We start from the raw sequence: 12,523 nt of genomic DNA, 5'->3' as shown, positions 1-12,523 counted from the left end.
CTCTTTATGGTTCAGTTGTTTATTACAAGCTGTGTAATATTGATAATTCTAGGAATGTAAATAATTTTTTTTTTATCTTCCAGCTTGCAAATGTCCTTGAAATAGACTTATCTTTGGTTAAGGTATGTAATTTTTATACTCTTTTTACTTATAAATACTGAATGGCTTTTATTATAAGCCATTGATAAGCTACTGAGAAATAGAGACAGTGCGATTTTTATCGCTCTCCAAGGGAGTGGGGACAGTAAAGGGGTCCTTGCAAAGATAGAAAGAAATAAGGATCCTGAAGTGGAATTTCACCCCACGCAGTGAAAGCCGGCACTCACATTCCCGTGCGCACAGGAAGCAGAGTGATCAGTGTCTAGTAAGGAGTAAGGAGGTCAGTTAAAGCAACAACTTCTGCTAAACTGCACCACTTCAGCCTCTTGCTTCCTAGACAGCGGCAGGCCTGAGGGTTGGGAGCATTTGCTCTTCTACGGATGTGAAGACCTTAGCAGATGAACAGGCCTACTGAAAAATGGTTTTTTCTAGTTATGGGATGAAAATGTGTGAGGATCACTGTTAGCATAGTCCGTGGTGATATTTTCTCTCTACGAACATTCTGATGTCTGGTTCATTGTAAATGCTAATTTCCTTTCTGTTCCTTTCAGAATGCCGTTTCAATGTATTGCCGATTGGGCTTTGCCCATAAGAAGGGACAAGTAATAAATTTGGACCAGCTTCATTCATCGTGGAAGAATGTTCCATCCGTAAACAGATTAAAGTAATTCATTTATTTAGTATGAGATATTAGAGTTTCCTCTTAGGAAAAAATATTGTTTTATGTACAAAAATTTTACTTACCAACCTGTCAGTTGAGGTGAACCCTATATATTAGTGGTTTTTAATCTTTTTTTGTGTGATGAATCTTCTTTAGGATGATGAAAACAAGAACCCTTTCCCCAGAGAAAAGTAAATACAGTATTTTACATACAGTTTTTTTGTTTTCGTTTGTTTTAGTATTTTACATATAGTTTTAAAGAGTTCTCAAATTCCCTGAAGCCTGTCCATGGGTCTTAGTTAAGAACCATTGCTGTATGTGGGCAGAGCATTTGGGGGCTATGTCTCAATTTCAGGCTTGAACAAGAGACTGGATTTGGATGGATATTCATAATTTGAGTACTGACTTTAGTAGCTATTTTTATATAAGATAATTTATATGACTTTTAAAATGTGGATGTATTCTTCGTTAATAGGAGTACTTTAGATCCACAAAAGATGCTGCTATCATGGGATGGTGGGGAAAGTAGGAGCCCTGTACAAGAAGCTTCATCGGCTACTGACACAGATACTAACAGTCAAGAAGATCCAGGTTAGCACTTACTCACTTTAATTTAGAGTGTTTATAGATGATGGCCTGTGTCTATACATACACTCACAGAGTTAACTCTCCTAGCTTTGTTCTCAGTATCATTTGTTTGGTACATAGTCATTGAGTACTTACCCATATGCTGGGTACTGTGCTAGGTCCTAAGGGTATAAAATTGACAAGAATATGGTACCTTCCTTCTGAGAATTAAGTCTAGGGAGAGAGAAGGCAGGATAACCACAAAACCCACAGCAACGTGAGAAGTGTTTTGGTGCTTGTGGGAGCAGAGGGGAAGTGCTCCCTTGTTGCCTAGAGAGGTTCAGGAAGCTTTCCTGGAGAGGAGGATAGTTGGGCTAAAAATGAATAATAGCCTGCTAGCTGGTGAGTGAGGGAAGGCCTCAGTATGGGCCAAGCATAAGGGGAGGCAAAGCTAATGGACGAGGGGGCTACATGTGGTTTATGTTGGGGTGGGGGGAGGGGAGCACAGCATAGGCTCTCATTCTAACCCCAGCCTCTTACCTGAGCCAGGTGACTCGTCTGAAGAGTTTAGGCTAGCTAGTCTTAATGTTCTGTCAGTTATCAAGTCTTGGTTTATTATTGGCTTTTAAGAAGTTTATTATAGGGGTGTCTGGATGGCTTAGCTGGTTAAACATCCGACTTTGGACTTTGGCTTAGGTTGTGATCTCGCAGTTTTGTGAGTTCTGGCCCCACATTGGTCTCTGCACTGGCAGCACGGAGCCTGCTTGGGGTTCTCTCTCCCTCTCTCTCTGTCCCTCCCCTGCTCGCTCGCTCTCAAAATGAATAAATAAACTAAAAAACAGAAAAGAAAAAAGAAGGAAAGGAATTTATTATAGGGGTGCCTAGGTGGCTCAGTCAGTTAAGTGTCCCGACTCTTGATTTTGGCTCAGGTCATGATCTCATGGTCGTGAGATTTAACTCTGCTTTTGGGTTCTGCACTGAGCGTGAAGACTGCTTGGGATTCTCTCTCTCCCTCTGGCCCTCCCCTGCTCGCACGCGTGCTTGCTCTCAAACAAACAACAACAAAAGAAATTTACTACACAAGTACCTTTAAAAAAATTTTTTTTAACCTTTTTTAGTTCGAGATAGGTGGGACTGGGACCTTTTGGGACTGCAATATTGGCTTACATTTAGTTATGTAATTTTTTTAATTATCAAAGTTGAAAAGAAATACTTTCTCATTCTAAATGATAAGCAAAGAATAATTTTCATTTACTCGATTTTACATTGATTTTTTTTTTCTAGCTGACACAGCCAGTGTAAGCAGTTTGAGTTTGTCCACAGGATATACAAAGCGTATTGCTTTTCTCTTTGACTCAACTCTCACTGCCTTTTTAATGATGGGAAATCTTTCACCAGTAAGTCAAATTCTTGTTTAAATATGACAGTGTTTAAAGATTAGAGTTAAAATAGTTCATGCTTTTAGGTCCCTTTTTAAGAATTAGATTAATTCCTAAAAATGCAAAATGCAACTGTCTTTGTTTTATATTCCTTAGAGGAGCATAGTAACTCTTTAGTGAGGGTTACTTCTGTAATCAGAAGACTCAGCTTCACATGTCACTCACTTTTTAAGTTTAATTATATTAGCGTAATATAAATGTGAGATGTTAATGCTTCATATAAGAAGAGAAAACTAGGACTTATGAACAATAGACTCATGTAAGGTGTTTAAGGTCCATTTTAAGTTTTTTTGTTTTGTTTCTGTATTACAGAACTTGAAAAGCCATGCTGTCACAATGTTCGAAGTTGGCAAACTGTCAGATGAGTCTCTGGACAGCTTTCTTATAGAACTAGAAAAGGTAAATCTGGACTGGTCAGTATGGGATGTCAGGGCATTTGGAACCATTTCTTGATACAACATCAGTTATTGATTGTATAGGTTTTCATATATTCTTGCTCATTCCTGCCTAATTCCTCACCTTAATACTGCAACAGTCATTTAGACTTTAGAACATCAAGTGGATGAACAGATTTTGTGATTTAAAAAGTGATTTGTGGACCTTATCTATCACTTAGCGTGATTTGGTTTAATGAACTGGGGTATAGAAATAGTCTATGTAATTTTTTGAATTACGTTTTTCTAAATTAGCTTTTAATTTTCTTTAGTATGATTTTCCAAGATCTCCTTTCAGCTGTTTTATTTGAAGTTTTTGTTCCCCTTATCTTAAATCTGAAACAGTGTCCCTGGGTATCATGTTTATGTCCACTCTCACCATCCCCTTTATTATCTGGAAGACTTCAGCCAATGCTCTTAGCCACCTTCTTCTCCATGACGACAGCCCTACTTGGCCTTAGCTCTAAATCTGGATTGCCCTTTTGGGGTTTTCCATTTCCTAGGTTTTTTGGGTTTTTGGTGGTGGTGGTCATGGTGTGGTAGAGGTGTGTGTGTGTGTGTGTGTGTGTGTTGTGTTTGTTTTCGTTTTTGTTTTTGTCCTCTGTTTTCCTCTCTGCAAATAGTTTCTATGCTGAATCTGTTACTTGACTAATAATTTTGGTACCTTTTGTGTTTTCGTGGTGAACTCTGTGTATTAAATGTGCTACTTAGAGGATTTTATGATTCCATTATCCTTTATATCTTAAGAAAAAGACCATGACATTTTTTCACTCTTCCTTCTCCATAAATTTTTCATTTTTTTAGGGCAGAAATGTATTTGAGATAATCCTTGCTATTAATTGGTCTCTTATTGTTACCTTTATACATCCATTATTCCCTCAATACTTTTAATACCTTGTTAACCCCATTTCTTGTTGTGTATTATCTTGGCAAATTTGCCAATAAATTTTTTATTTTCTAGCACATTCTAAGTTCTGTTTTTCTGATTTTTATTTTTCTCACCTCCACTAGTCTTTTATCACGTTTAGCAAATTGGAAGATCACTTTATTTTTTATATATCTATATTCTCTTATATCACATAGTTATTTTTGGGAAGGCCTTTTAGTCTGAAGTCTAGTTTTTAAAAATAGTTTCTTAGCTATTTTTTAAGAAGCTTCATCTTGATGAGGCTTAAGTGGTTGATCTTATTTTTTAATGCAGATCTAATTTAGTCATTTTCCCCTATAGACCTGTCTTTCCATTTTGTGCATTGTTTCTGGGATATATGTGTTTTTACGTATGGAACAAGTACCTGACTCAGTGTCAGAAGAACATGCGTTAAAATGAAGTCCAGTGAGCACAGCGGTTTTGTCCACTGTTCAATCCATACATCCTAGACAGGTCATCCATAGCACATAGTAGGGACTCAGTGAATCCTCGTTGAATGAATTTAAGCTGTATATTTAGTAGTGTTGAAACAGCCGTGTTGAATCACATACTCCACTGAGCCTTGCAGCCAGTGATACAGAACTGTGGACACGGTGATGAGAATTAGGGGCGTAATTGGTGACCATGGATTGGAGTACTCTTCTGGAAGAAGCAGAATGTAGAATGTGGATCTTAGAGTTTTTTTAAGCACTCCATTTGAATCATACGTGAGACATACAACTTATATAATGGTGTAATTTAACATTATTTGGTGTGTTAGTTTTACTTGCTGGGATAATTTCTATCATCTTCAAGGATGTATTCAAATAGAAACTCAACTGAGATTTAAGCTAATGTTTGTTTCAGTATTGCCTGGGCAAATTTGTGGTTTATTGATTCTTAATGTCTTAATAGCTCTACTGTATGGTTACGTATTAGGATGAATGGTTTGAGAGTGGTACTGCAAAACTTATTTTCTCTTGGTTTAGGTTCAGAGCACTGGTGAAGGAGAAGCACAGAGATATTTTGATCATGCACTTACTCTGAGAAACACAATATTGTTTCTGCGTCATAATAAAGATCTAGTTGCACAAACTGCACAGCCAGACCAGCCCAATTATGGTATGATAAATGTACTTGATTTTGAAGACATGATCCTATGGAACTTCTTTAAGAAATTAAACAGGTCACGCTCACTTATTTAATACATTTTGTGTAGATGGCATGTCGAGTTTGCAACTAAAGGCTTGTTTTGTGAAGTTCTTTGCTCGTGAACTCTTTCTTACCTGATTTTACTCTTTCTCCTTTCTTATGTGCCACTGTAGTATTTGTAGCATTTAAATCTGTTCAGTACCTATAAGAAGGGTTGGAGTGTTTAATTTGTTTAAGTGGCTGGACGGAATTTAGAACAGGCCTCAGTTTGAGGGGTGAACAAGTGCCAAAATGTAGTTGTTTTAAGAAGCATAAAATTTCATGAGTGAAAGATTCCATTGTATAAAAATAATAAACAGGAGCTTCCTGTTGAAATGCTGCTGTAATATTTACTAAAGTATTTTACTTTAACAAATAAAAAAGAGGACGGAGAACCTCTTTTTAAAGAGTAAAAGAGGTAGTGACACTTGTAATCTATGGTGAGCCCTACTGTGGCGATCACCTGGCATGCGCTGTCAGTGTTGGGATAGACGAGGGTTCCCAAACTGGGGGTCAGTGGATGGTAGGTCCTGCGTTGTGCAGCGCCATCCAGGAATATATGTTTTGAAAAGATGACGTGGCCTGAGCACCAATGAAGAGCATTTGGCTCAGGTCCTCAGACATTCGCAGGAGCTGCATCTCGGAAGTCTGTGAAATCTTGGCACCACGATAATATTTACTCTCACTCATTCTTTCATTCACTTGAAAGTTCTGTTTCTGGCCAAGAACCGTCGAGTTTCTTAGTGACATCCATTTTCATTCTACTTCTTTCACTAGCATCTGGCTTTCTTTTCAACTCCATTTAAAAATTTAAGGACGGGGGCGCCTGGGTGGCTCAGTCGGTTGAGCGTCCGACTTCGGCTCAGGTCATGATCTCACACTCTGTGAGTTCAAGCCCCGCATCGGTCTCTGTGCTGACGGCTCAGAGCCTGGAGCCTGTTTCAGATTCTGTGTCTCCCTCTCTCTCTGTCCCTTCCCCGCTCATGCTCTGTCTCTCTCTGTCTCAAAAATAAATAAAAAACATTAAGAAAAAAAAAAAATTTAAAAAAAAAAATTTAAGGACGGAATCAGTTGTCACTTCACAAAAGTGGTTGTGGAGGTGATCGCAAAGCTGCCAGGTGGTTGAGCTGAGTGAGGCTGGACACGCTCAGTTTCCTGTGACTGGGCTCTGCAACCTTTCGTGTCGGGTGCAGAGACACGTGAGCAGAAAGAGGAATGGTCCCATGCTGGGGCTCTTTTTGAGATTGTTGGTAAATAGTTAAAACTGAGAATATTAAATCAAATGCCAAGAGGCCAGAGCACTTACTCATAAGTGTTTGTTAATAGTAACCATTTTTTGGCTACCAAATGTTAGATCATGTGACCTAAGCAATGAGCAGCACAATCTTGAAGATGTCTTTGTTCGTAAAAGTTACCGGGACTTTTTAGTGACTTATGGAGATAACAGGTTAGAGTATTTGAAATACTCTGCTATAACCATCTTAAAATAAATCATCCTTCCGTGCTCATGATAGAATGCAGGGATGTTGGTGCTAGTGGCCAGGCAAGTTTAACTCATTTTATAGATAAAGAAATTGAAGGTTGTCTCAGTCAGATTTCCTGCCCATATAATCATTATGGTCTGTATGATCAGTTAGTGGAAGAAATGGTACTTAAATCCATGTCTCTTGAATTTTTTTTTCCCCCCTCTGTCCCTTTTATTACCTTCTCTTGAGCACTAACCTTTTTTTTTTTAATTTTTTTAATGTTATTTATTTTTGAGAGAGAGTGAGAGAGAGAGACAGAGCATGAGTGGGGGGGAGGGGCAGAGAGAGAGGGAGAGATAGAATCCAAAGCAGGCTCCAGGCTCTGAGCTGTCAGCACAGAACTCAACACGGGGCTCAAACCCACAAACCACAAGATCGTGACCTGAGCTGAAATCGGATGCTCAACCAACTGAGCCACCCAGGTACCCCAGGCACTAAGCTTTTTATTGATTTATTCATAAACGACCTCTCACTTAGTAATCTGGACTAAACTTTTTCACCTTTAATCATTTATGTACCAGAATGTATGTTAAAGGGAAAACCTAAACCTTATCTGTGTGAAAGTAGTTAAGTTTATTTTTCTAACCTCGGAGGTTGGCTTGATACTTGACGGGTTTTGGGTACCAGTTAAAGCTTTTGTTGTTTAGTCTCTCCTCTCTCAGATTTTTTTTATCATTTTTTCACTCGTGGCTGTGATTCCTCCATTTTATTAAATTTGCTCTTGAATTGTTGTACTTAATCAAACATAAGTTTCTCTACTCTTTATAGAACTTTTCCCCTTCTCTCCTTTTCCTAAGCCAACTGCTCACCTCTCATTGTACTTCAAAATGAACATCACATCTGGGTCCAGCCAGTCTTGTCTTATAGCTGCTTTCGGTTCTCTGTCTTTACTTTGTTTGCCAGAGGTGTGGACCCGATGTTCTTCCTGACATCTGTAGGACTCTCTCTCCTCCATTAACATTAAATCACAGACTCCCTGCGGTTTTTTTTTTTTTTTTTTAAACATCCTATTTGGAAATATTTTAAATTTACTAAAACAAATAAAAGTAGTATAATTACTTTCAGCCCAGAATTTGGGAGTAAGTGAAGTATCATGGTGTTAACTCCACTAAATTTTTCAGGGTATGTTTCTTTTCTATTTTTTTTCAGTGTTTATTTTTGAGACAGACAGTGCAAGCGGGGGAGGGGCCGAGGGAGAGGGAGACAGAATCAGAAACAGGCTTCAGGCTGAGCCGTCAGCACAGAGCCTGTCGAGGGGCTCGAACTCACGAACCGTGAGATCGTGATCTGAGCCAAAGTCAGACACTTAACCGACTGAGCCACCCAGGCGCCTTCTCAGGGTATGTTTCCTGAGAATAGGGCTATGCCCTCACATCAACCTCAGAAGATGTAATGTTGATACGGTAATCTACCATTTGTATTCCAGTTTATCAGTTGACCTAATCATGTCCTTCATAGCATTTTCGTCCTTCAAGTGCAGGATCTGTTTTAAGATCAGATCTGCATGAAATTGTTATGTCTCCTCTATCTCCTTTATTCTGGAACAAATATGTAACCTTTTTAGTCCTTTAGAACATTCTTTTTTAAGAATATAGTCCCTTTCTGTTGGTTTTGCCAGATAGGTTCTCACCTGGGGTGTAGGTGGTGTTTCATTGTGATTAGTAGATTCAGGTTGTGCGCTCAAGTCTAGAGTATCATGTAAGTAATGTCATGTCCTAAGGGTATGACATCTGGATGCATGTGATTTCCATCTGTCCCCCATTGTGATGGTAATTTTGATCACCCAGTTAATGTGTTTTCTGATATTTCCACTGTACAGTTAATTATTCTCCCCACCCTCAACTACTAAGTAATGTGTGGGCAGATACTTGAAGACCATGCACGTATCCTACTCCTCATCAGTATTTCCTCTCAGACTGAGCATCCAGTGATGGTCCTGTCTGAACCATTCTTTACTGTGATGGCTGCAGATTGATCACTTTTTTCCAATTCCAGCACTTCTTCCAGTAACAGCTGGGACTAGGCATTCTGTTATATTCTCAGTATGGATTGATGAATTCCTGTTTTTTTCAGTGGCTTATAATCAGTCATTGCTCTCTTAATTCGTATACTGCAGTTGTCTCAGATTTTGCCAGTGGGTTCCCCTTCAAGCTGCCTCCTGTTTTCTTGTGCCATGCCTCCATCCTTTAATTTTTTTTTTTTTTTTTTTTTTTTTACTTTTGTCGCAGTTGTTTTCTCTCTGGCAAAACAGTGTTATCTTCTCTTGTACTTCTGTCCCATTCCTGGAATCAGCCTTTTCTCTTAGGAGCCTGGTTTCTCATACTAGGGTATGATATTAAAGACCAAGGTCCTGGTGCTAGTTGTGCTCAGTGCTTCTGTGCCCTTCCAGCAGGCCATGTGTTTTTTGATTCATTTTTGGCTTGAGTGAGAGATGGGCCAACTTGACCTTCCAAAGTTTCTTTCAGCCTTAAATATCTCTTTTTAGAGGGCAAACAGAATTGGTACTTTCCAAAAGGATTAAGAATGGGAACACTTAAAATCTGTTGCGTGCTGAGTGAGTTCATGCTTTACGGACCGGCAGTCTTGGGTACATATTGTTAGCTGAGGAACTCGTTCCTATGCCATACTCAGAACTTGGTCTTGAAGCTCTTTGTAGAAATCAGAAATTGGGGGAGGCAAGGTGACAGCTTTTTTGTGGCGCTTAGGTCTTCATGATATGCCATTGCCCTGGCGTGGCTGGGGATGGAGAGGAGGCAACGTGGAGCAAGCACATACTTTTAAGGGAAGAGGTGGCCTCACAAAACACCAGTAGACCATTAATCTTTCTAGACCAGGGAATAAAGACCCTTAGTTTTAAGTCTTAAAGTGTCTTAGTGGTCTCCAAGGAAATTGGGCATTTTTAATAGAGATAACTCTGTGAAAACAATGTTTAAATATCAAGGCAATATCTTATTTTAGACATTTACAATATTTAAATATTTTACCAATATTTTGTCTTGGACATTTTTGCTTCACATTGTCAGTCTTTCACTCTACGTGTATGCTTGATCATAATTCAGGTTTTCCTCTGGATCTCTTACGCTGTGAAAGCCTTCTTGGTTTGGACCCTGCAACTTGTAGCAGAGTTCTGAACAAAAATTACACACTACTCGTCTCCATGGCTCCTCTCACCAACGAAATCCGGCCTGTGAGCAGCTGCACCCCTCAGGTAAAGAGCCACCTGGAGTGTCACTAGCCGTGGCATTTCACACTTGCTCGTGGTGACTTGAAGAAGAGGCTTTCCGGTTTGATTGTGTTATCTCAATTTGCTGATACCAAATATGAAGATCAGGGATCAGTAAGCAGCTTTGTATTTTATGCTGTTGTGAGAAGTTCAGTTCGTTGGGTAGAGTTGGTGCATTTTATTCATGTATCATCTCGTGATTGGTGCCACGTTGAAGTTTTCTTGATGAATGCAGTATTTTAAAGAGAATGTTTTGGATGCTCTAGGAAGGAAGCCTGGATCACCTTGAGGGATCAAGTCAATTAGGAAAAATGAAATGTTTTAGAAGTAGGGCTATGGTGGTAAATAAACGGGAAAGATTGCGCTTGAAAGCCAGAACTTTAGTTATCTCTGAAACTGACTTGTGAAAATTACTGCTGCTCTTTTACTTTTTCAGTGTAATCAGTTGTGTATCTGTGTACTTTGCAAGGATGCCATTTCAAAGAGGGGGGATCACATAGCTGTTCTTCAGTGCTGCATCCTGCCTGGTTTCCTAGATATGCAAGGTTAATGGTGTAGAAGAAAGGAAGGGATCCTTGTATAAGGTTGATTTCGTTGCTGTGGTGTTCTAGCTGCCCTCGTGAGCACACCTCCCTCACCTCCAAATTCGTCCTCTGTTCGGTAGGAGTGGTTACAGATTTTACATTGACCAACTTTTTTTTTTTTTTTCATAATTCTTTGTGTGTCCCCCCAACCCTATCCCGTATACACATTTCCTCCTGTTCTGTAACACGATTTCTAGGCACAGTAGGAATCCATGAACTGAAGGAATGGTAAGATGGATGGAAGGTTAGATAGTCCCTTTGTGAGGAATTGCACGTGACTAATGACAATAGCTAACTTTGAAATAGAGCTTATTATTTGACAGGCACTGTTTTAAACCCTTTTGAGCAAGCATACAATGTCTTTACAGGGTAGATATTTTGTCACCACATTACAGAAAAGCAAAGAAGTAACCTTCTTAAGGTGATACAGCCGAGGGGGGCGAGGCCAAGATTCAGACCTTGGTGTTTTCCTTCAGGGTCCATCTCCCAATTACGGTGATAAGATGTGCTTTCTCAATTCTGGAATAACATGGAAACTGCTTGGATGGAGCGTTTAAAATTTATTTTCATAAGAACAATAGCAGTGAACATTTATGTGAGGCATTAGCTGTTTGTAAGACCATCCTTGGTCCCTTGTGAAATTTGGCTGCTTTTGAGAAGTATTATAACTTTATCTTACTCGTTTTACGATTACAGCATATTGGACCAGCTATCCCAGAAGTCAGTTCTGTCTGGTTTAAACTATACATTTATTACATCACTGGGCAAGGACCACCATCTCTTTTACTGTCCAAAGGTACAAGACTTCGAAAACTGCCAGATATATTCCAGGTATGTTGTGTGAGGTTTGTTTCTTTAGTTGGTTTTGAGGAGGGTAGAGATTGGTAAGCAGCATTATAGCATTGTATATAAACTGAGATCTTCTTAGTTTTTGTTTGTTTTTTAAAATTTCTAAATGCCATTTTATCTTCATTCATTTCTTTTCCGTAGGGTTATGATCGATTACTAATAACATCTTGGGGTCATGACCCTGGGGTAGTCCCTACGTCCAACGTGCTCACGATGCTGAATGACGCTTTAACACATTCGGCAGTTTTGATTCAGGTACAGTTGCTTTGTTTGAAACAACCGGTTTTGGATTTTTATTTTTAAAGATTCTAATTTGTTAAGTCACAGTCAGATGTCGGTGATTTGAAATTTGTAAAGCTGAAACATAAGAGATGAGATACGGATTTTTGCCCTGGCCTTTGTCCGGCAGCGTGGGAATCCCAGAAACCACATGGATTTTGTAGTGAGACCCAGACTTGAATTCCAGCTTCACATTTGCTACCTGCGTGGCCGTAATTGTTTGATACATGTAATCGCTCTATCGAGGTATAATTCACGTAGTGTACGGTTCACCAATTTAAATTGGTGAACAAAAACCACTTCAGTGTTTTTTAGTGTAGTTGCAGGTATCCACAGCCGTCATCAAGCTCGATTTTAGAACATTTTCATTACCTCAAAAAGAACTCCCGAACCTTTAGTTCTCAGTCCCCTAGTCCCCAGCCCCAAACAACACTAATCTACTCGCTCTTTCTCTAGAATGCTTCTTCTGGGCATTTCACACACACACAGTCACGTAATGTGTGGTCTTTTGTCACCGGTCTCTTTTACTTGGCAGAATGTTTTTGAGCTTCATCATGTTGTAGCGTGTTATCAGTCCGTCATGAGTCATTACTGCGTTCCTTTTTACGGCCAAATAAGAAGTCCCTTGTACGATATACCACGATCTGTTTCTCCCATTCATTGTTGACGGACACTTGGGTTGTTTCCACCTTTTGGCTATTAAGAATCATAGTAATCACTGTTACAACTGTTCATTTATAGGTTTTTGTGTGGCCGTATTGTCA

The 12,523-nt window shown here is 39.3% G+C and overlaps 1 protein-coding gene across 1 annotated transcript in view; it reads left to right on the top strand.

Annotated features, from left to right (window-relative positions):
• Positions 1-12,523, top strand: part of FAM91A1 (family with sequence similarity 91 member A1) — a 43,487-nt gene that overhangs the window by 16,608 nt on the left and 14,356 nt on the right. The window contains exons 10-18 of the mRNA XM_049633496.1: positions 84-122; positions 651-763; positions 1,236-1,351; positions 2,612-2,724; positions 3,079-3,165; positions 5,097-5,229; positions 9,884-10,032; positions 11,328-11,462; positions 11,622-11,735. Coding sequence (XP_049489453.1) covers positions 84-122; positions 651-763; positions 1,236-1,351; positions 2,612-2,724; positions 3,079-3,165; positions 5,097-5,229; positions 9,884-10,032; positions 11,328-11,462; positions 11,622-11,735 — 999 coding nt within the window. The remainder of the gene's footprint in view (positions 1-83; positions 123-650; positions 764-1,235; positions 1,352-2,611; positions 2,725-3,078; positions 3,166-5,096; positions 5,230-9,883; positions 10,033-11,327; positions 11,463-11,621; positions 11,736-12,523) is intronic.

This window comes from Panthera uncia, chromosome F2 (genome assembly GCF_023721935.1).
Source record: "Panthera uncia isolate 11264 chromosome F2, Puncia_PCG_1.0, whole genome shotgun sequence".
NCBI lineage: Eukaryota > Metazoa > Chordata > Mammalia > Carnivora > Felidae > Panthera > Panthera uncia.
Note: the sequence above shows the minus strand (reverse complement) of the source record. Positions and strands in the feature narration are given on the sequence as shown.